The sequence below is a fragment of the Lepidochelys olivacea genome (assembly GCF_965140295.1).
Source record: "Lepidochelys olivacea isolate rLepOli2 genome assembly, chromosome: 5".
In the NCBI taxonomy this organism is placed as follows: Eukaryota; Metazoa; Chordata; order Testudines; family Cheloniidae; genus Lepidochelys; species Lepidochelys olivacea.
The window spans coordinates 105,360,450-105,385,494 of NC_140415.1; the positions used below are offsets into that span (position 1 = coordinate 105,360,450).

The window sequence follows — 25,045 nt, forward strand, 5'->3', positions numbered from 1 at the left end:
TCTGCCCTCCAGTTTTTGCACTGGCTGAGGTCTCCTTTTTTTGGCAGCTTCAGTTGTTTGGTGGTTTTATACTTATTTTTTCTAAGTCATTACTTACTGCTCCTTACTCATATTTTGTTTTTTTCTGAACTCTATCTAATTCGTCTGTGCCTTTCTGTTACTGAGGCATCTAGAGTAAACAGCCACACTAACAAAGCATATCATTCACTTATGCCTTTTTTCCCCTCTGGATTGTAAGCCTGTCAGGGCACAGATAATCTTTTTTCTATGTTTGTACAGCACCCAGCACAATGAGCCCCCCCCCATCCTGACTTGGGTCTTTTGCCTGCTTCCATAATATAAATATTTATTAATAATGCTAATAATAATAACGCCTGTAAATTGTTAGTAAAGTAAGGTGGAACATGTAGCATTCACATTTTCTATCTCTCTGTCTTGTCTATCTAACATACACAGCACAGATTATATTACATCTGCAATTTATCAGTATACTTTATTGGCATACATTTAAACTAGGGCGCTGTAAACAATTGTTAAATGATAATTATTTTGTGCTCTAGAAGCCAAAACAAATGTTAGTCTGATACAACACTATTATGATAAAATTGACTCCCACAAAAATCCTTTATTTCCCCCCCAATGATTTTCTTGATCTATATTTGGTGTTATTAAAGGAAAAATAAAAATGACATTGAGAAACAGCATCTTGCACAACCACTTATGAAGTGTATGGGATGCATGGTCAGACTGGCTTGGAAAAAAAATAAAAATCAATCCAATCTTTCCCAAAACTCAGAGCCAACAATATACCTTTACAGGAGGAGTTTGGGTCGGTTGGCTTATTTTTTGTGGCCAGAACCAAAAAACACCAGGCAAAGGTAGGCTATTTTTGTGTGTGCTTTATTGGACAAAATCTTGGAAATATCAAAAATACTATGAGAGCCTTTCCTTGTGTAATTTTAACATGATTTTGAGGCAAGGAAGGTTGACATAAGTTTGTATATGCTTTGGTTTGATATCCTATCTTTTGGATAATTAATCTAATCAAATCTCCAAACTTTCAAAAGTTTGTTCACCATTAATTTTCTTATTAGATCTTTATCCTTTCAATTAGCTATCCTTTCATGCGGAAATTACACTGCCTTTTGCCATTTGGCATAGCAGGACTTCTCTGTTCATAATGAACCTTTCTTGTTTGTCCATCACTTTAACTTAAATTGTATTGTTTGAAAGCAAAATAATTAAACAATGAGCACTGATTTTTTAAACTAGTTTTGCAATTTTAAACAGAATAGAATAGAGATTTAAAAAATAGAATATGTCAGCAAGAGCAAATCTGTACAGATATTCAGCTATTGAATAAACGACACATATGACAGGATGCCACTATCTCTGCTCATGGAGAAAGCAAAACAATAATTAGCTGGTGTTATCTTAATAAAGTTGTCCCAAAATGCATTATGAGAGTTGTTTGTTATTACCTAGGTCGAGGTTGAAAGAAAAATAAGAGTTCATTTTTTATTTAGGTTGGAGGAGGGGATGTGACAATTATCTAACATGGTTTTGTAATATGTAAATTAGGGAGGTTGCTTGACCAAAAGCCTATTCTCTCACACACACACACTCTCTCACACACACACACTCTCACACACATATACACACACTTACTTTACTGCATAATGTTAATATATCCCTTAACCTGAGGTGTCAAGCCTCCACCCACTGCAATGCTGAAATTTTGTTTTGAGTCTGAATTATTTAGCACTGTAGTTGCCAACAAATTATGTCCAGATTATTTATCACAGTGGTCTCATAAACTTTTCTGACTGGGGGTCACAGTCTTTCTGAATCATCATGGTTATTTCTTCCTAGATTACAGTTTTAATATCAACCACTGGAAAATTTGGCTTGTATTTTATGCTAAATAGAGATGGAGAAGGTAGGTGGGGAAGTAATACCAGTACATATATAGTGTTTCAAAATGTAGTAAAAATAAATTGACTTTGGACTTTTATATGTTGTGCTGCATTTTCAAAATCTTTTGCTTTGTGGGCCAAATTTTCAAATACGAGCAGTAATACTGTGCCTGCCAAAATTGTATGGATGCTCCTTTTAGGTGTGCAAGCAGGTATTTCATCATGTAGACTGGGTAATTGCATGCTGAAAGGAACACACATCTGTGCTGTAACCCATTCTGCACACACGAATACTGGTTTGCTTGCAATAAATTTTGTGTGCAAAATTGGTCGTTTCATATTTTTTCATAGAAACAATGTATTATTTTGCATATGTAAATTTGAAAATATCGTTGCATGGGCAGTTCTCATCACGGCTGTGAAAGTTGAGATGACTGAACAATTGACTTAGTAATGTTTTATATTATTTATGTGCATATATAAAAGCAGAAAAGCCTCAGCTGACTCATTTTTCCTGTTAAGATTCCTTTTCGGATCTCAGAGATTAATATGTTTTAAATAAAGATAACCAACCTTTTGGGATTACTTTAAGACCATGGTTCTCAGCCAGAGGTACGTGTGCCTCCGGGGGTAGGTAGAAGTCTCAACTCAACTCATCCAGATCAGTGTTTCTCAACCTGGGGGTTGCGATCCTCAGAGGGGGTTTAGGGGAGTTGCAAGTGCAGGGCTGGCATTAGGGGTGGCAAGCATGGCAATTGGCCGGGGCCCTGCACCACAGGGAACCCAGTGAAAGCTAAGTTACATGCTTCAACTCTGGGCGGTGGGGCTCATACTTCAGCCCAGAGCTTCAGACATGTCTGCAGCCCAGAGCTTCAGACATGTCTGCAGCCCAGAGCTTCAGACAAGGCTCACAAGTGAAAAAGAGGCTCAAGTATCACACTGAAATGTAAGTCCAATAGTTATATTCCAATCAATGTATTTTATAATTATATGGTAAAAATGAGGAAGTAAGCAATATTTCAGTAACAGTGTGTTGTGACACTTTTGTATTTTTATGCCTGATTTTGTAAGCAAGTAGTTTTTAAGTGAAGTGAAAATTGGGGTATACAAGACAAATCAGACTCCTGAAAGGGGCACATTCGTTTCAGACAACAATTTTTCTCTAAGGAGAGCTAGTCATTGTGGGCTAGATCTCCATACCTTGCATAACTAAAGATCCCATTGAAATCAGTGAATGTTAAGTGGGCTTGGAATGCAGGATCAGGCCATAAAAATGTAGAGGCGGGAAGGGAAGTTTAGTATACAGCTGCAATAGTGAACCATATGTGAATTTTTATGTTGTGATTGCTCCTGGTCCTTCTGTGGATGTGCAAGAAGAGAGGAAAGGGGATAAGGAGCCTGATATATGTATATGGTTGCCCAGAAAAAAACCTTTATGTACATAAATCCACACAGTGTGGGTAAGGTAAGATTGCTCTGTACTATAACATACCTAATCCAAAACCACAAAAGCAAGGAAATGAAAAACATCTAACAGTACATACCCTCTACTCCTCCATCCAGAGACACACACCTGACCACTAGAACAACCACCAGACACCTCGGATGACACAGCACAACCTTTCTGCCGTTATAAAGATACTAGTAGACCAAAGCAGAATTTTTTCGTTCAAATTCTTTTAAATGATAAATGGCTTTTTTGTCAAAATGGAAATTTCTGTGGGAAATGTTGATTTTTACAAAATTAGGGGAGTGGTAAATAGAAAAATTGGTTCTGTTGTTTTCAACAACAAAAAATTAAAAAATCCATCCATTTGAGCAACACTTTTCAGTAAATCCAAAAGATTTTTACCTGACTGGTTGAAATGTTTCGATTTTTGATTGAAAATGTTTCAGTTTTTAGCAAAAACTTGTGGTTTTCAGTTACCAAAACCCATAACATTTTGTTTTTCAATGTTTGAATGCAAAACTTTTAAAAAATGTTGTAGAAAAACTTTGGAAAAATAATTTTTTGTTTTTGTCAAAAATGTTGTTGGGAAAAAACATTTTCCTACTGGTTGTAGATGTCAGTCTTCTAGCACCTCTTCACCCAAATTCCCCACCACTGCAAACAGACCAGACTTTTTCTGCTATCTGTTCTGCAAATTCACACTTGATCCTGCACTGGCTGACCATCTTCATGAAAAACAGGATCTTCAACATTAGCATCTGTTACTGTCATGAAAACCAGGAGCTCTTGAGCTGGCTGGACAGTGCCATGAAGAGAAGGATCCAGAATAGGATCCTCAGAACAGTAGCTGTTCCTATGCTGAAGATACTGTTCTTCATAAAACAGTCTCAAAGAGCTCTTGGTCTTTGACAAACCAGCAGCTACTGCTTCTAGAAGATCTTAGTTATCCAAACTTTTGTTCTCCATTAGCTAAGTGCCGCACTTAAGGATTCGTTTGTGACAAAGAAGTGTGATATTTTTTATTATTTTTGTTAATTAACAAAATAAATACATAACTCAACCAAACTCTCCTTATCTCCTAGGGTTTCAGCTAGGGGAACCCCAAAAATCAGGAGATACAAACTGAGATTTTTTTAGGTGAGGGATGCAATTTTTAATTGATTAGAACTTTGAAAAAAATCAGTTAATTAGTTTTAAACTCCCCAGAAAATTCAGGTTTTGCTCAGACATTGTGCTAAAATTTACAGCACGTACACTGTATTTTTCCTATAAAATGAGCAAGTTGAACTGCCACTTAAAGTACAAAACAGAATACAAACTTAGCAACAGCTCCACCATAACTGATCCTCTGTTCTGTGTCTCTTGTGATGCTCCTGCAGCACAAATGTAATGGAGAGCTCTTGTAACAGGATTGCGGGGGATTTTCTTTTTGTAGAAGAATCCCTGGGTGACAAAAAGCCAATGTAGCCAACTCTGTGCTGTCTGTGCCTGGCCCCCTGGCACTCTAGGTGGTCGAGGGGCATACCTTGGGGGAGGCACAGAGACCAAAGGGAAAAAATCCTGAGCAGGCATACTGTTCAAATATCACTTTCACATTAGGACTATAGTTCTAGGGGTAAAATTGGCAGGGTGGAATAAAACTTAGATTTCCATATCAAACCGAATACATCTTAGAGCTTTGATGATCCTTGACTATAAATATGATCTGGAACTTTTTAGACCAAGGGTTTTTTGTCTACTTGTCAAGCTGTCCTGCAGTGACTGAAGGCGGTGGGTGCCAACCTCAGGGCAAACTCTTAGGAAACAGGACACAAACCCCAAATTGTTGTGAGTTCTATACTTAGATTCCACCTATCAATTATCAAGTGTAAACTCATCAGAAACTGTAACAGCCTTAACATGAAATTACAGACAGTCCCCTTGGGTACTCTGATCTGTCTTGCCTCCCAGGTAAACCCACCTTACACTGAAGATCACAGCAATATTCAGATTACTCTCAGTCAGAAGGACCAGTCACTTACCCCAGGTCAATTGCATGTTAGATTTCACAGGAAAGACAACACTACACCCAAATGAGTTTCAATCTTAAATTTCGAAAAGTAACAGAAACTTCTGTGATAAGCAAGCTCAATATGTCCTTCAGGACTAATCCAGGCTAAGCACTTGAGGATCTTTTGCTTATGCTTATCCTTAGAGTCCAAGCAGCAGAAAGATACAGTTCCTCCTTGTTAGGACTTTTTATTCCTTCCCCACTTCTGCTTTGAGTTGCAAACTCAGCTAATGAAAGGAACTCACTTGCAAATCTCCTCTTCATGGTGGGGGAGAAAGCAATCAACAAAGTCTTTTGTCCTCTGATGTTCCACAATACTTCATCTTGTGTTTATGTGCTTTTTATGTCAGGCAGGACATAACACCTGTTGGAGACTAGTATTTCACATTAGCTAATGCTTCTCTCCTGTCTGGTGATTTACACAGTTACAGAGAATTTTAGTGCAAGTGCTCAAATAATACTTTACAATATGAGATACAGATGTGAAAGTGAGATTAATCCAAGTAACAATTTACAAGTGTTCAATAAAGCATAAACACTAAGCACATTTTTATAACTCTAATTATTTTACCAGTACTAACACACAGGTGAACCAGACTAATTCCAGCTATGTGTTTTCAGTATCCAAGTGAGGCATGGGGACCTTGGCATAAAATGGCATCTGGTTTGCTAGCAATACATCAGTCACACAAATAAAGAGCAAGGACTTCTACCATAATGTATCCCATTTTTTCAGGTTCACATATGGAAGGCCAAGATGGCTTTTTTGTTTGTTTGTCTGTTCGATTTTCTCTGTTTCTACTGCTATCTTAGTTCACCCTTGGCTTGGGTTATGTTGAGGAAAAATCACACTTTCTGAACCACAATTTGCACCATAATCTGAAAGATACCACAGCTGGTTCTTTAATTTGATAGAGCCCCTTGCATAACAACTGTCCTTTCTGCTCAAAAATGACATTCTTAACATCAATAAGTTCTCAGGCTTTTCTGACAGGAAATGTTTTCTGGGACAGGCAATCAGTTATTACAGTGTGCTTGTCAATATGTTCTTCTGCAAAATAAATCAAGAATCCTACCAAAGTAACATACTGAAAGCCAAACTCCGTCCCCTTGAGCTGGGATGCAGTAGGGTTTTCTATGGTTTGAGGTTTTTTAGGGTTTTGTTCATTTATTTGGTTTTCTGCCTGGAGGTAGGGGGATTGAGTTGTGGAGTTTATTTTGTGAAAATTTTACCAGTAAACCAATCAGTATATTCTTAACAAAAAAATCGTGTTTTTGTTTTGTGAAGCTCAATCTTTATACTTGTAATACATTTTGTACTTTTAATACATTTACTTCCTGTTGGATTTATATATCCACCAGAAACTTCTGCTCCACTCACATGGGTAATTCAATGACTATTTTCAGTTTCTGTTTCTGAACATATTTGGATAAATGGAGTCTGGAATTTTTCAAGAAACAAACACCTGGATTTTTACATATTATTCAAGATTTGGTGTAACAGCGGTAACTGATGTTACCAGTAGAGGGACCTATGTGATAATAACTTATAGTGGTAAACTAGTTCTTGGCTCATTTCACCATTTTGTGTTTAGGCTTAGTGATATTGTTATATACAGAACTAGTAATGGCTGTTTAAACAGGTAAACCGCCATTAAATAATATGTATAATTATGAAAGAAAGATTATTTCCAGGTGATCTTGAAAATGCTGTAGACGTATAATTGTGTATAACTTCATAGTAGGCCTCAGTCCAATCCTCTGTTTTCATGAACACAATTTTACTCAGAGAAATCACTTGCAAACACAAGCTTAGTGCACTAGCCCCAGAAAATGTGTTGTGTGCATCTGAAGTCTGTCATTTTTTGGTGATAGACTTCAAATGCACACAACACATTTGTACTTGCTTTGCCCTCAGTTTTTAGAAACACAAAAGTTTGAGATGTGTAAATTCTGTAATGTGATGCAAGAAAGTGGTAGTGTGCCAAAAATTACAAAGCAAAAGAAGTATTTCAAAATTTGGCCCAAGTTTGTTTTAAAAAAGTTGCAGGAATTACTTTAAGATAAAATGTAAAAATCTAACAAAGAGCATGGGCACAGATGATAACTCAGCTTCTAATAATCACACTGACAATTCTATAGTCACCTCATTTTGCAGACCTTCTCAGGTACTTTTTTTTTTTTTAGATTATTACATTTATTGAAGAACTTTGCTGCTTGAAAGGTTACAGACAATTGAAAAAGTGGTAGGAAATTGGGTAATTAATTTAGCATATGTCATACAGTATTTCAAGCTGGTTAGTAAATATTTCTAATTCAAAACATTTTCACTAATACAGATATGCTGTTTGAATCGTGCTGTGGTTTTTAGCATCTCCTGTTGTCAGAAAAGTTCAGATGCCCAGCTGTTGCCAGAGACAGTACAGTTTACCACACAAACACAGCAACCAATATGAAATGATTTACAGCTAATAAACAGCCATAAGATGTCTTATTAGGATGAGAAACTCTTGATTTTACTTCTCCAGATGGTGAAGCTCACTGTGCAAGTGGGAAGCACACTGGGATGCATTAGTTGGGAAGTGGTGTGCACAATTTTCTGCATCATGTACATCTCTGAGCGTTTGCTGAGTTATGGGGTTTGATTTGGGGGTTTTGTTTTGTTTTGTTTTTTTGATAATAGGAGTATAACACCTATAGTTGTTGAGGTAGAATCTTTGCATAATTTGACCTTAGAGTATATCTTGGCTACTCTTCTGAAGGTGATAGCTGATTTTAGGGAAGTTAGAGAGGAAACATGAAAATAAACAGTGGTTATGACTGACCTGCTACATCATAAAGGTGAGTGATAAAATAAACAATCATTATAACTGCACAATACCATCTGCAGTTTTAAAGTGAGTGTTCTGCATTGTTTCTGAGTTAGTGAAGCATCCTGTTGTATCACTGTTGACCACTTTTACAAAAACGAGATGTGTATCTATTGATGTCATCCCAGTGAGCAAAATATGAAGTAATATCATTATGAAAATCCAAAACTTGAGAAGTGCCTTTCAATAAAATTCTACAGTATAAGCTTGGTCCACCATGTCTGATCTCTACTAGAGCTGGATATAAGGGATTTAAGATAGTGGCAAACAACTATCTGAATGGTCCCAGAATTGTTTTGCTTAAATTGTTCTCCTGTGTTGTAAGATGAGCCAAAACACCATAATAGTAGATATATTTTTAATTATGTGCTGCAATCTTGTGTGGCTGTAATTCTTTTGCTAATAAAATGTAAATGTGTATGCTTCACAGAAAGTTTGATTGTTGTAGTAAGGAAAGATTTTGCATTTCAAGATTTCTTGCTAAATTGAGAGCCATGATTGATCACTGCAGTACTTTATCATGTGACATGGTTCTGATAAACTAAGTGGTGACTGTTTTTAATGACTGTTTCTTAAATTCTTGCTTTCAAGAGAACTAAAGCATGTGAGAAGGCCATCACAGTGGGGCAGACTGTCATCACAAAACACAGGAACACACGATATTATAGTTGCAGAGTGATAGGAGTGACATCTCAAGTCTTCTATGAAGTCATGTTTGATGATGGCTCCTTCAGTCGGGACACTTTCCCTGAAGATATTGTAGTAAGTATTTTTTAAGATACTTGCTCTTTTTGGATAATAGGAGTGTAACACCCATAGCTAAACAGACTGAATCTTTGGGAATATTTCCTTTCACCTTTAAAGGAGATAACTGACTTAATATTCATTTCATGTTTGTTGTTTTCACTGCAGAGAATTATCATTTTCTAATGGGCTTCCCAACCTTGGTTGTTCTAATTAGTATCCACCATTTGACCAAATTAATCAAACCTAATCTTCCAAAGTCTTTTAATTAAATAAGAAATATATGTTTAATAAAGGATATTAGAATGGGAATTCCACATACTCTGATCTGTCTCTGAGATATAATATAATGACATTCCATGCTGAATTGAAAAATCCTATTTTCAAATATAGAATGGGAAGAATGGCTCTCAGGAATCTGTTCTGACAACGTGTTTACATCTTTTGATGTTTAGTTGCAAGATTACATTATTAATTATAAAAATCAACAGGGAAAAGAATATGTAGTTTAGTCCTAAAAGCAATGCAGATTTTGATTTCCCCTAGGCACTTAAATCTCCATGTTTTTCAGGAATGTTACTGAATACATGATGTGCTTATTTGGGGAACATGCATGTTTTCCTTAGACATTCCGGATTACATTTGCCAGTGCCTTGCACCTTGTGTAATCATTTACAAAAGTGGGTACAGAGTGGGTGCAAACCATTACCATTATGATTTGGTACCATTTCACACCCTCTTCATACTTATTGGCCCTGATCCTTGGCTTCAATCAAGCCACCTTTGTGGTCCCCTGATCCTGAGGCTTCTCTGGGCTGTGCTGATTTGTTGGTATAAGTGTTATAACTTGCACCTGTTGCCAACAACTCCCAGGGGCTGTTAGAGCAGCCAGGGATTGCCAGGATGCACATCCTCTTTCCCTTAGCTGTGTTCTCTGCTGGCTGCAGGGGGTTAGGATAGCATAAAACACTAGCATAAGAGTTAGAATGTTGTGGTTCAGGAAGCTGCACCCCCCAGAATACTCAGCCTTCCTATCCTATAAAGATGTTTGGGAGCTTTAATGTTTTCCACAGACCAACTTGTCTCTGGAACCAGTTATCTGTCAAATACTGGCAATGGAAATAATACTGTTTTTCTTGTCAACTGTTTAGTTATTGAAAAGTCTAATGCATTTTGGAAATAAGATATTTAAAGGGGTACATTTTCGAAGCAGTGAGTGGGGATTTAGCTGTTCACCTCCCACTGGTGTTAATGGAAGTCATGCAGCTAAATCCCTGTTACATCGCTTTGAAAAATTTACCCCTTAATTTGAAATATTCTGAAAGGCTCCAGTAATGATCAAGGGCCTTTTGATTTAGGATCATCAAGATACTAAGCAAATGTGGCTGCATTGTTATCACAAACCTCTCTTTTGTGTGCACCTGCATCAAAGTATCAAAGGGAGAGATGAGAAGCTGCTCACCACCCTACTGGGATAGCTTGTTCTGGAGCTAAGAAGGAATGTAATCAGGTCTGGATATGCCTCAGTGCTTCTCAGATACTAGATGAACAACATATAATTGTTTGATGGAAATACCAAACAAATTTCATATTCCTTAGAGAAATCTTGTTGTGTTTTCATTCGATAATATACCTGTAGCAGTAACTGGGAGGAAAGAATATTTTTTCTTCTGCCTGGCCTAAAATTTGGTAATCCACGCAATGTGCATATCAGGTGTTAGTGCTGCTGGGAGGACTTATTAATCAAATCTGGTGTGAAAGCAATGTTACTGCCTATTGAGGAACTTATTTCTCTAATCTGTTTTCACTTTTCAGATAGCTCACAAAGATAGAGCTTTCTGCTTTTGCAGTATGTGTTGAGCACAATTTCAGTTCAACTCACACTTGTGTTTATGCAAGGCAGGCCACGATTTCAGTGTTGGGCACAGTAATTTATTTGTAAGGAGGAAGATGGGGAGCCTCATCTCTAAAACTCTGTCTTCTCTAGCTCTAGATATTCAACAGTTGCCAAGGCAGGGAATCCATTGTTCCCATCCCCTATATATTTTTCTTTGCTTTGTGTTAGCATTTGCTAAATATATTAGGACATGCTTTTTATTTACTTTTTACTGTGCATTTGGGGCCTCTGGTTTCAACCTTGTAAGACTGTCACAAACAAATGACTCTTCAGTTAGACAATTTAAACTAATTAAATTGCAAATTAGTAAGCCTCAGTGCATTTGCTAACCTGTGGGCTCAGTTCTACCCTCTGCTGTGCTGGTGTGTAAAAGATGTAAGTGCAACTTTTTATCCTACACACGCAGCAGGTAAGGATCTCCCCATAGCTCAGTGACAAATGGTAGAAAACAGCTGGCGAATTGTACTGTCTGGTGTACCATATCCCAATGGAGACGAAATCTGCAGGTTAAATAGGCTGTTTAGGGTCGTCGTCCCCTGGCCCCCCAAAAAACCCTGGCCAGTACATACGCTGCATTCTCCAGCAAGTGCTGCCAACAGCGGGTTGAAAGTGCAACTTGCTGCTGCTTAGAGGAGCATCACGTAATGCTCTGTGGCTTGTCACCCATCTCCAGCTCAGCACACCATAATGAATCCTGCCCTAGTGTGTGGGGCCGACGTCAATTAGCAGACTCTGCACTGGAGAGTGTAACTATTCTCCCTGTTGTTCCAGTCAGGGTTTCCTTCAGTAAACACAACATGCTGTGAAACTTGGTATTTTAATACCTGTCAGACACATCTCTACATGAAAATCCTGGCAGCTTGCTAAATACGGAACATGCTGGTTCAGGTTTATTTATGTAGTTTTTGCTATTTATATATTGTATCTGTCAAAAATGCCTTGCATTTGTGATACAATTTGTGATATAAACACATTTTCTAAAATAAATTGAACCTGACACAAAAGCTAAGACATGACCCATTCCCATTCCTCGTGAAAGCCCGACAGGCCTTGTTGTAGGCTTTGCGGGTCACCACATTCTTACTATCTCAGACCAAGGAGGGAAACACATTCCGGAGTCACGGACACTCCACTGGGAATGACCCACCACTCACCACCACATGTACAAATCTAAGGGTTGTCAGTGTGTTGCCTGATCGTAAGTGCCACAGGACAACATATCCAGGACTCAAAGTGTAATGGTCTTTATAGATTAAAACTAACAATCTAAATTGCTCCTAGAAATGAATTGGATGTCACCGCAGCATGCGGAATACCAGTGTAAACTGCTCCCCGAAAGGAAGGGCTCCTACAGGAGAAAAAGGAGACATTTATCTGTCAGTGGAGAGTATTTGGAGCAGCATTAGAGTGATATTTTCATGAGTCCGAGGGGATTTCTTCCCAAAACCCAAATACTGTGGTTCTGGGCAGTTCTGAAAATGTCTGTGAAATTTCTGCTTAACAATATATTCCTGAAGAATGTGTATATCAGCTTAGTTAAACTCAGCATGCAAACTGCTGCTGTCAAGAACCATGATAAAAGATGTATTGCTACATGATTCAAAGTCTGTCAATCCAAGCAAATGTGACAGTCACCGATGAATTTTTTTTGTATACAACTCTTTTTTTTTAAAACCTACAGTGATACATAGAGCCCTAAACAGAATTATGCTGACGCTAATGTAACCACCTTCTTTTACCAGTGGACCCAAAAGAGCCTTCAGACTGATGAGATTAGTGAAGATTAAGGTCCATCATTCTGTGTGTATCAGTATTTTAAATTCACTACTGGCCATGAAAAGTGAAACAGGACCATTCAGAAATGTGACAGCGAAAGTACATCACTGAAATTTTCAAGACGGCTACTATTGCTTTCAGCACACACCTAAATTTCACAAAGCACCAAAATTATGGTCTTCTGCTTTCTTTGTAATAGAATGCATCACTTTTTAGTTACTGTGCATTTGAGCAAAAGCTCAGTGTAATAGCAAAGCAATTGGAGAGGCTGCTTTTTTGTTTGTTTTTTGGGGGGTGGGATTTAAAGGTTTTTCCCTGCCAGGGACCACCTTCACAGCTCTCCAGCGCTGTCAATATCCATGAATAACTCCCTTGTGATGCTGTCACAGTTTGAAATGAAAATTTTAACAACTCCTGATCCCACACTCTAATATACGTAATGTGATGGTATTAGCTTCCCCACAGTTTAATTTTTTCTTTCTGTCTCTGGAACCTTTGAGAACTTAAATTGTTACCCCAATTTTTGGGGTCTAGCAGATTGTTTCTGCTAGGAAAAGAAATTGATGATGGAGTCAGGTATTTGATGCAATCCTGTTTGTTTACAAAGAATGTACATACTCCTCTTTCCCAAACACAGTAGGAATCAAACAGGGGGTAACTTCTTTTTTTACAGTTCCAAGCCCCCTTCAGTTAGCACTTTGACCAAAAGCTCTCCCTTAGCTTTTTTCAAAAGGACACACTACCATGACTTTTCTGACCTTATCTGGGGCTTCTTTGCTCCTTCTATCTTTTTCTGTTGCTTGAACTTCTCTCTCACACACAGCTTCACTAACGAATGTGCCAACCCCTGTGTAACAGCATTGGCGTCCACCTCCGGCGAGTGCCCCCTTCTGGTTGGGCGTGTCTGCATTCTTTAGTTCTGGTGACCCCTTTTGGTGGTTCTCTGGCACATTTGTCAGTGATACTGCTCCAGCCAAGTCACTGTCTGCATTTTAACAAGCACAAACCCCTTTCGGGGTATACGGTCCACTGGAGTATATCTCAGTAGCACTCTCTAGCCCTTCCTGGGTTTTGGTGGTGTGTCTCTCTAGCCCTCCCTGAGCTTTGGTCTTCACGTAGTCCAGCCTTGGTATGCCCTCCCTGGGCATCTTTCTGCAGCCCTCCTCAGGCTCAGTCCCTACTCAGTTCTAGCAACCAGCCAGGAGCTCCCTCAATGCTCCCCTGGTCCCTGCTAGCAAACCGTCCGTGGCCCTGCTGCTCTTCCAGGCAGCTAGGCCTGCAGTCCTTTCTTCTCCTGCTCCAAGCAGCAACTGACTAATGCTTTGCTCTGCAGCTCCTTTTATATGACCCTCCTGTGCCCTGAATGGCTGCTTCCCCTGGACATATAATTGGACATATATGTAAACTCGGGGCATAGTGTAGTACACTACCCATTGAAAATGACCTTTTCCCTGTAAAATTAGACATAAAGTTTGCACCATGCCTCACAGATAAATGATCCACAGCAAAATCTTAGACTCTCTGCTTCAGAATTTTTAATTAGTTGGGCCAGCTGATTGCTATATAGAGAAGCATTTAGTGACTGGGTAAAGCAGTAACATACATTGACTTGTGCAAATCAAATATGTACAAGACAAGGAATGACAAAGATGGCAATGGCAGTACATTTTAAGTTTCCTTTAGCCGTCTCTCAAGTCTGTTATTTCATCAAAGATTTATGGACAGTGTAATTCAGCAGAATAGTGCGACTGAGGTCAGACCAGCTGGGGCTTCAGAGCTCAGCCAAGTTAGGTCCTATCTCTCAATGCACGTATGGTCTCAGAGGTTGCTGTTATTGTTTATTATTTAACTGCTAACAACATGCTCTGTGCTATGCAGGAAGCAAATTAATAAAGAGAGCCTCTGCCCCAAGGAGATGAAAAACAGACCCACACATACAAAACATGGTGGGTAACCGTGGTAACCTGGAACATTACATGGCTTCTCCCCAACCAAATGTGGAAGTTTGACGGACATGGGTTAATGTTTGTGGACCTTACGGAAGCAGCAAGTCTTTAGGGGGGGATTTAAATAGGAGAGGGTGGGAGCCTGTCATGCTTGGTCTGGGAAGTCATTCCATGCATAGGCCACAACAAGAAAGAAGGCCTAAAGAGTTGGGCCACTGAGGCTGGCTAAAATGTACAATATTAGGCTCATCCTACAGTCTGATGTGAATAGGTGGATCCTTGCACCTGTGCAGACCCCTATTGACTTCAGTGTAGCTCCACAGGGGCACAGGGATCTGCCTGCATGGATCCAGTGTCAAAATCAGGGCCTATTTTTATTAACAAGAACCTACCTGTAATGATCTTCATTAAAAAAATCTGCTGTACAATCTGTATGACCCCACTGACTGCAGTGATGGTAAGAAGATTGAGGGAAAGTCAGGGCAGAATTTGCCTCTTTATTTCTAATATTGGTGGAGTGATAGGATTAAAATTAAAAAGAAAATAGGAAAATACTTAATAAAATTAGCTTTAAAGAATCTGAGCACAATTCTGTCTGCTTGACACTGTCTGTCTTAATTACATTTACTCAAAGGAGTGTGAGAAGGACTTGGCCCACTGATTCTGCATAATGAGTGAAAGATGTATGTATTTTTTTAACAAATTAAATTAACATTAAGGAACACATTTAATAATTATTTGTGAAATTTCTATAAGCACCTTATTGCACTTGTAAATTTTGTATTGACACAAATCTGGCGCACAGAATGTCATTCTTTACACACTCAAGTCCCTGTTTACATGCATAGAAGAGCACAGACATGAATTTCTGAGTTACTTTAAAAGTTTGGACTTAAATTTATTAAAAAAACCTAAACAAGCAGAGTCAGGTTGAAGGCTGCCACTTCATCCGTAACTCCATGGGCCCAGGCAGTGCTGCTCATACAATTCAAGGGGCCTGAGTCTGACCTCACACTGATTTAAAACAGTGAAACTTTATTAACTTCAACAGAATCATTCTTGATTTACCCAAGGTGTAGGTGAGAGCAGAATCACACTTTTTTGTTTGTACGTTTGTTTGTTGGTTCCCTGATACACTACAAATACAGGAGACTCAATAGTTAAGCATAAACAATGAATATAGGGTAGATTACAGCCAGCTTTAACTTTGAATCTGTCTACATTTGAGGCTTTATAAACCTCAGTATCATCTTATCACAGTTTCCTGTCTATAACTTCCTCTTGTTTCTAACAATAGTCTAACTTGATAATGGAAAGGCTGATAGAACCAACTTCAGGTGAGATGTTAAATTAAGATAATCTGTAAAATCATCTTTTAAAGACAAGATAAATCTTCCTAATATTTAGCAAATGCTGCTGGAGAGAATTAAAAAAGTGAAAACAAGCTTTTGTGCTTTATTTTTTTCCATTCATGGCACAATTTGAACTTTAATTGCCTTTAAGATTTAAAATTTAGCAGCTTATATACAGCAAGCATGCACCCTGGTTCACTATATGTAATCCTTGCTTATGACAATAAAAGTACAATGTTTATATCACACATATATTCAAAGTTGGGCTCAGAAGAACAGTGTTTGTGATATAGTGATTGATCCATGTTTGTCAACAATAGTGGCCTGTCCTATCAGTCTCTTGTTTAGCAGTCAGAGTTGCTTATGGTCATGGGGATTGTGAAGAGCATAGTGGAAGCTATGGAGAGCATGAGGGATGCAACGGAAAATATGGGGGTTATAGTGGTAGCCTATATAATAGAGTGGAGAAGGGGGAACCATGACAAAAGCAGAATTTTTTCCCAGCAATCCAGGAGTTGCAGGAGAGTTGTGGTGCATTTTAGGATTTTCTCTCACCTATCTAAGAAAAAAATCTAAAATTATTCTGGATCCAAAAATGCTGCCCAGGCCTCAGGCTTATTTTTAGAAATGTCTCTGCAAAATTCTTGGCAGGTTGGCAGCTATGATTGAAGAAGAGGCTGGAAGACAGAAGACCCATGTTCTGTTCATGCACTGACTTGCTGTGTGACCTTGGACAGGTCACTTTCTGTTCCTCAGTTTCCACATTTGTAAAATGGGGATAATAGTACTTCCTTTCCTCTTAGGAATTTAGAGACTAAATGAATATATGTAAAAGTTTCAGTTCTTTGGGTGAAAGACGCTGCTGATGTGGAGAGTATTATTTTTTTTTAAACTGATATGCCGAGAAAGAATAAAGGAGTGACTGTACCAGCCATGTCTTTCTGGTTAAGAGAACAAGTTATATGATTTCGTCATGAGGAGCAAGGGTGTAGGAGGATAGCTTTGGCAACTAGTCCATCAGATTGAGTGAACTTGTTAGTGTGGGATTGGAAGCTAGGACTTCCAATTGATTCAGTGATTGAGTAACTTTTTAGTGTGGGATAGGAAGCTTTCTTGTGGTATGAATAGCCGTTCCTGTTTAGATAAATTCTGGCTGTCGCATATTAACTGCCACTCTTTTTCATTCAACATGATGTGGAACATATGAAAAGTTAGTTTTTGGATTTTAGAAATTTGCATAAGAACTGTACATGATCAATTTTCCAAAGCAAAATATTGTTTGACAGCATTTTAACATCATGAGATGTGTACAAAGAGTTTCTACAATTTACTTCCCTTCCGTTTAATGGCATGAGTAAATAAAATATATTCACTCTTCTCAACTATGATACCTTACCTGTCTATATGACAAGCTAATCTAAATCAGAGGTGTTAGTAGTAAATACGTTTGTCGTATTCTTTATAAAACAGTCGCTTGTAAGCTTAATCACTTACACCAAAGCTGAAAGCAAGTGCACACTAAACTAAAATAAGCAGAAGAGACAGCTTGTATTAAGTGCATTAACAGAATGGGCTTGCTGACATTTCAGTTCAATCCTTGGTGATGCTCTGTCTACCCAGGGAACCCCAGTTGAGTCATCTTTGCAGCTCTGCCACATGAGCCCTGTTCTCCCCTGTATTTTGTACATTAAGAGCTGACTTATCATGACAGCTCTCACACCATGTGTTCAGTTCTTTATTTCCCCCTTCCCCGCACTTTATACTGTGTTAAGCCCCTGTTTGAAATAATCTGCAGATAATTTCCATTACTACAGAGAGCAGTCTGCTAATGAGAGCATTTTGATAGCTGCATGGTGGGATACTGCATTAAGCTAAATTTCTAAATTCAGGAGGGAAAAATTATAGCTATAACTTAATACCATTCAACTAAAGACAGCTGGAAGACCATTTGTATGCAGAAGTCCAGCAGCCATACATGTTGGTCTAATTTTCACACCTTCCATAATGATGTTATTTCTATAGATTTTTATAGAGCTTCCATGCTGATATTTTGCTGCTGAGCATTTTCCTGGAGAAGGTTTGTAAATTTGCTTGAAAACCTTTTAGTGAGAACGAGAGACCTCAGCTGCCAAATAATTTTCTGCATGTTATTTAGGCTTTTTCTGAAGTAGCCATTCCCAGACAAGGTGTATTTAATTAATTTCTGTGAGTGCCGTGGCATCCTCATATTATCCTCCTGCTAAATTGACTTCACTGCTCCATAATAAAAGGGAGGGTTGATTGGGTTTTAGGCATTATGAAATCTCTATGGGTTGTTTTTCAGAAACTTCACCAATTAGTACCTAAACTCAAAGGCTTTGATGAGTTAGTGCCATGGCTTGATCCAGTCTTAGAAGTAAAGGTTAGGTGGACTGCAGCTTACATTGAACAGTCATTCTGGACTTAAACAGCATTTCCGGGAGCACCATATAGATAAGGGGTACAGGAGAGTTTATCTTTAATAGTTTGATTTTAGTAGCTTTTACTTTTAATTTATGTAGTACTGTAAAAGAGCATATAAGAGGTAAGTCAAGGAGTTTGTAGAGGAGAGGTGAAGATTTAGAAGGCGTGTGGACGGGAGGGTCTGATCAATATAGCAAGAGAGGCATAAAGAAGAGATGCAGAAAGAGTGAGGGGTAAGTGAGGAGAGGGAGGGGAAGGACCTAGTGGAAAAGACTGAAGCCAGCAAATGGAAAGCAGGAGGGTCTGATACCTGGCGACAGGATGGAGAGATTTAAGAAGGCAGAGGGGTGGTACATGAGGAGAAAGCTGGTGATGGTAGAAATAAATGATTCCAGGGTCGGTGGTGAGAAAAGTTCACACATCTTGGTCTGCTATCATCACAAGGCTATGAGGCTTTGCAGGCCTGTGCCTGCTGCTAGTGGTGATAGTGTCTTCTGGAATAGTGGGATGTGTTCTCAACACTGCCCCTGGAAGATTGTGGGGTCCTAGGGAGGGTGAGAGGAGGGAGCTGGGGCACTGAGGCACAACTGGTGTCTGGTATACTAACCCACTCATTGAAGAGCTAACTCCAGTTTCTATGTTCATAATTTATTATTGTTAGTTTTTTTTCTAATTATAACAGCACTTCATAATGGGTCCAGCTTTAAAATTTAGTTACCTAAAGTTAAGCTCTAAATTATGATTTAGGAGCCCAGTTCAACTGATTCATAATTAAAATACATAAATCAATTGCTAGCATACTGTCATAAATATAAAGGGAAGGGTAAACCCCTTTAAAATCCTTCCTGGCCAGAGGAAAAATCCTCTCACCTGTAAAGGGTTAAGAAGCTAAAGGTAACCTCGCTGGCACCTGACCAAAATGACCAATGAGGAGACAAGATACTTTCAAAAGCTGGGAGGAGGGAGAAAAACAAAGGGTCTGGGTCTCTCTGTGTGATGCTTTTGCCGGGGACAGAACAGGAATGGAGTCTTAGAACTTAGTAAGTAATCTAGCTAGGTATGCATTAGATTATGATTTCTTTAAATGGCTGAGAAAACAGCTGTGCTGAATAGAATGAATATTTCTGTCTGTGTGTCTTTTTTGTAATTTAAGGTTTTGCCTAGAGGGATTCTCTATGTTTTGAATCTAATTACCCTGTAAGGTATTCACCACCCTGATTTTACAGAGGGGATTCTTTTTTACTTCTATTAAAAGTCTTCTTGTAAGGAAACTGAATGCTTTTTCATTGTTCTAAGATCCAAGGGTTTGAGTCTGTGGTTACCTATGCAAACTGGTGAGGATTTAGAACCAAACCTTCCCCAGGAAGTGGGGTGCAAGGGTTGGGAGGATTTTGGGGGGAAAGACGTTTCCAAACTACATTTTTTCAGGAACCCAGATAAAGTTTGGTGGTGGCAGTGGAAGTCCAAGGGCAAAGGGTAAAATAGTTTGTACCTTGGGGAAGTTTTAACCTAAGCTGGTAAAAGTAAGCTTAGGAGGTTTTCATGCAGGTCCCCACATCTGTACCCTAGAGTTCAGAGTGGGGAAGGAACCTTGACATGGTGGCAGCGGTGGGATAAGATTTAGGTGCCTGTCTTTACGCATCCAGATTTTGAAAACTGGACCCAATGTTCTCCTGTTGTGTTTCTGTGTAGAACTCTTTATTATCTACTGCTCCACAGCAGCTGAGTGGGCTGTAATTTGTGATGTTTCCCTTACTTCCTCACACATTTCAGTGGGGACTTGAACAACTTTGGCTAAGGATAAGTTAGTAGAGGTAGTACAGTGTTGCATGTATAGGTATATATAACTATCATAGTTGACAGGGCTGATTTGTAAAGCCTCTTTAGTACATGGTACAACATGTGGTAACGCAGAGATATGCAGCAGATAAGCTTGGGTTATGCCAAATATACAGACTGTATTCAAGGTGAGTCTGAGCTGTTGAAGTACATATCTAGATATTAACAAAAAGAAAAGGAGTACTTGTGGCACCTTAGAGACCAACAAATTTATTTGAGCATGAGCTTTCGTGAGCTACAGCTCAGCTCAGCTGTAGCTCATGAAAGCTTATGCTCAAATAAATTTGTTGGTCTCTAAGGTGCCACAAGTACTCCTTTTCTTTTTGCGGATACAGACTAACACGGCTGCTACTCTGAAACCTGTCATCTAGATATTAACTTTCCCAAAGTTAGAGCCCATATCTGTTCAGTGCCTCTTCGTGATCTTTATTTGCATTCTATTTTAGCCAAGTTGTAAAAAGTCAGAAAATCTGTCAGAAGATTAAGTTCTGCATAGTCTAGTAAATCTGAAAAGGAATCTAACACCGTAGATGATCATATCAATGCAGTTAACAACGAAAGAAAGAAAAACAAAAAGAATGAGAGGGACATCAGAGTCACCAGTTATCAACGTCATTTTTCTAATTGGAGAGGTGGATCTGTCTCCCCTTTCACTCCAACCTCTGTGGTTATGCCTGTGCATTGCCACAATTAAAATCCCTTAATCCATAACAGTATAAACATTTCCAGAATCCTTTCACTTCACATTAAAGTGGAGATATTCCAAGGAGACCTCCTTCGGCAAGTAGTCTGAGCTAGGTTGAATTAGGCAAGGTGTTGTCAAGTGAAATTCTCGTACTTTTTATTATCTTAAAATGATGCAGCTCAATAAAATAAATATTTACCTCAACAAAAATTGTGCATGAATCAAAATGCTAAATTAGATGGCTAAAATGTATTTAAATTGCTAAAATGAATTTAGTCAAATTAATTAGTACAAGTAATTTCCACTGTCAAGGTTAGGCCCAAATTTTGATCTATCTTTAAATGGTTAGGATTCAAGGGAAATGAATTTCATACAGACTCTAAATAGCTACTTTAAAACACTGCACCAGCAAATAACTCTCCTCCACCTCCATAGACACAGGACCTTCCCATGTTTTTATTCTGCTGTTGTATCATAGACCCACATAGCTAACTAGCATTAGAAGCATGAGTTAACGACCTCTTTCCAGGACCATTGTTCATATCTATTGTATTGGTGAAAAACAAGGATGTGAATAAGCCAGAAATGTACTGACTTTTTTTTTTCCCCCATAGCAGGGTGAAGGGATAGCAGGGGCAGTGATGGGGCATCAGTTTTTGCGAGGTGACAAATATATTTGACACAGGAAGAAATGTTTTTAAGAGTTTCAGTACCGCATAATACAAAACTATTTTTAAAAAAATGGGTCCCAGCACTACAGCCTTACACAGGTGAGTAGTCCAACTGACTGTTTAAAATGAGATTGGCATCAGTGGGTATACTCATGTGAGTAAAGGCTGCTAGCTTGGGCCCTCTGTTAATATAATGGGGAACCTGATTTCTTACAGATGTCACTGTCTCTGTTAATACCATATTCTCAAATGGTATGCATATGGTGCATAATGGTGATGCATAGGTGAATAATGCGGAGTCATTCTTTATGTAAACTACAAAGAAGGTCTGTAATATGGCCCTTCTCTGTAGTGTACATAAAAACTGTTTAATAAATTACATAAAAACTGACCTGTAGTGAATATGGAAAGAAGATATTACCTATGCCCTCAAAAGATCAGAGAAAGGAGTCAGTTTAGAAAGATTGATCCACTTGTGCCAGTTCATGAATACAAATTTAGAAATCTCAACTAAGTCAGGTGTTAGAACCTGTGTGACTTAGAGAGAGAGAGAGACAACCAATGCTTATTCAGACCTTGGCAGCTTTACAGAGGCAACCTTTCGGAGTGATAAACATGAACAATATTTCCAGTGTACTCTTTTCTGTGTATCAGAGACAGGCTTTTCTTCAGTATCTGAAGTACATTTCTTCTCTTTCTGTTTTTTCCTAATCTATTTTTGTGGCAATTGCAAAGAAAATTGCAATCTCCATTTACTGTTATAGACACCTGAATGTTATAATGTTATAGTGCTCTGTTCAAGAAATACCAGGCGTTTTTGAAAAAAGGCACTCTCTCCTAGCAATCAGTAACATTCCGGTGACTATGGAAGTCAGTCTGAGCCCTGAAAGCATGACCATCTGTATGTATCTTTTACAATGTAACATTTCATCCTCCTCTTCCCTTCAAAGCCCCCTGTGTGAGAGCAGCTGGTAGAACTGGATTTAGCAATCTTCTGCAGAAACATCTTGATCTTATCAAGATGGAAACTGATTTCTTTCTTCTTGCTATAAGTAGTTCCCCAGGGTGCACATGCAGCAGTATGAGTGGGAGCAAGGGCGCAAACAGAATTTTCCTAAGGAGGGGGCCCAGAGCTGTCCCTACCCTGGTCTGCACCCACTTCCAAGCTCTCTCCCACTACACCCAGCTCCAAACACGCTCCCCTCATGCTGCCCACACTCATCTCCATGTTCTTCCCGCCTCATTGCACCTCAGCCAGGTCCATGCTCTTCCCCACACACTCATCCCCGTGGCCTCCCCACCCCACATCCGACTCCAGGCTCTCCTTCCCCACATTCCATCCTGAGCTCTAACTCAGAGAGGAGGCCAGGCTGAAGAGCACCATCCCCAGCAGGGGCCAGGCAGTTCTGGGAGGCCTAGACCCCATCTACATGCAGCTCCACTTACTCAGGAAGTGCCAAAAGCCCAGATCTAATCCTCCCATCCTTCTGGGGACTGGGAGGTTCCTGGAGCCCACTGCTCAGCCTCTCCCCAGGAGCTGGGGTGTCCCTGGGTGCTAAAGGACTGGAAAGGTGTGGGAGCTGCATGGGGTCACATTGCTGCTCCAGTTTGGTCTAGCTGCCCCTCCAGTATGACAGAGGATTTCAGATCCAATTTTCAGATCCGTTCAAGGGCAAGGCCCCACACCATTGCATGCTTAAGTGGGAGGTAAAATACAGCTGTTCAGACAAGATGTTCTAGTCCAACAAACCTGTGGCTGCTTACATACAGACAACAAGATTGCCAGGAGTGAGGCTCAAATCTGTGGCCATCACCAAAACCACTTTATCGTCACTTGAGTCAGCAACCCATGGGTGATATGACCACACGTACAGAGACAGTTTATAACAGTTGCATCAAAACAATTAACAAAATCCAGCTCTGCTGACGCAGTTAGAATAAATGATGGTTGGCATTTTCCCCATTTTGAATGGGAGAGTTTTCTAGTAGCATTTACAGGTCTTGCTGCAGTACATAAACTTGGGACAAGCATTGATCCATTTTCCCCTGAAAAATGCCTGCAGCCTGCAGCTTCCCCCTGTTTAAAAAAAATTCTAATGGGCCATTGTCATTCCTACTATATTAAGTGTAAACAATGGTTCCATGGCCTCCCTGTCTTTGATTGACTAATGCATTTTTACACACCAATCACAGAAAGAGAAGCAAATTTGAAAGAGTAGGAACTCATTTTTCAATCTGTGCTGCTTTGGGTGAAACCCAGAAGTACCCAGTGGTTCTTATAGTTGTATCATTCCCAAAATAATTATTAATATATTCATTCCAAATTCTGTAATGATATTGCCAGGCAAAACAGTTAAAACGGAACTTGAAATGTCCAAAAAGCAGCTGTCTTTGGCATACTTTGAGAATGGTCTACATGCTAATCCTTCTGTTCAGGAGTCCTCTTCTCCATCTCATCTAAGATCGTAAGAGCTATACTTAGGTATTGCAAGCAGGAAAGCACATGTGTGTTTTCCTGCCGAGGGATGCTTTCCTGCATTGGGCCTAAAGGAGATGTGAGAATAATCTGTGCTTGGTGAAGGGTTTTCAGTTGTAGAATGAGCTCCTAGAGATGAACAGGCTTTTCCAAAGCCCAAGCAAATTTTGGCCATGCTGCAAGACCTTGCTCTTTGATAGAGCTATTGCAGCATCACTGAAATAAAAATTTTAAAGTAATGATTTATATGTACCAAATAGAGTGTTCTGTGAGGCCTGATTCAATCCCAGTTGAAGCCTTTCATTGACTTTAATTGGTTTTGTATCAGGCCAATAAACAGAGCAAGAAGAACTAAAAACAGCATGTGAAGGAGATGAGATTGCACTACAATAATTTACAGATACTATATGTTCTGTATGTTCATCTCTTTGATGTAAATGGATTTACAGTATGAAAATAGGGTTAATTCAACAAAAGACTGAATGCAAACAGGCAGGAAAGAGAACAGAGGTAAAGACAGTGACCAGACAGATTTCTTGAACCGAAGTATCGTTTCATTTCAACAGTAGGAACAAAGTACGTAACATAAGAGAAAAAGGATTTTGAAAACACATGTTGGCCAATGAACCTTTGTTCTCTTTAGTACCTACATGCAGTCAAACTCTTCCTGAATTAACCCCATGTTTTCATATAGTAAACCCACTTACAACATCCAGACAAACACATAGAACATGTAGTATTCATGAGTCCTTCACACTCCATGAAGTTCACTAGGATTTTGCCATGCAGATTTAATTTATCTGTATGGCACTTTGATACTAAGACTGCAGGGCACTATAGAAAATTTTAGAAAAGTCCCCTGACTTGCTGCCCAGTATATTGTCATGAAAAGTAGTCATTTTCATCATAGAGTTAGGCTCACAAGTGTTTG

General features: G+C 39.1%; 1 protein-coding gene across 7 annotated transcripts in view; it reads left to right on the forward strand.

Annotated features, from left to right (window-relative positions):
* KDM4C (lysine demethylase 4C) overlaps positions 1-25,045 on the forward strand; it is a 434,115-nt gene that overhangs the window by 388,516 nt on the left and 20,554 nt on the right. For all 7 annotated transcript variants that reach the window (XM_084629198.1, XM_084629204.1, XM_084629200.1 and 4 more), the window contains one exon: positions 8,878-9,048. In XM_084629198.1, the coding sequence (XP_084485324.1) occupies positions 8,878-9,048 (171 nt within the window). The remainder of the gene's footprint in view (positions 1-8,877; positions 9,049-25,045) is intronic.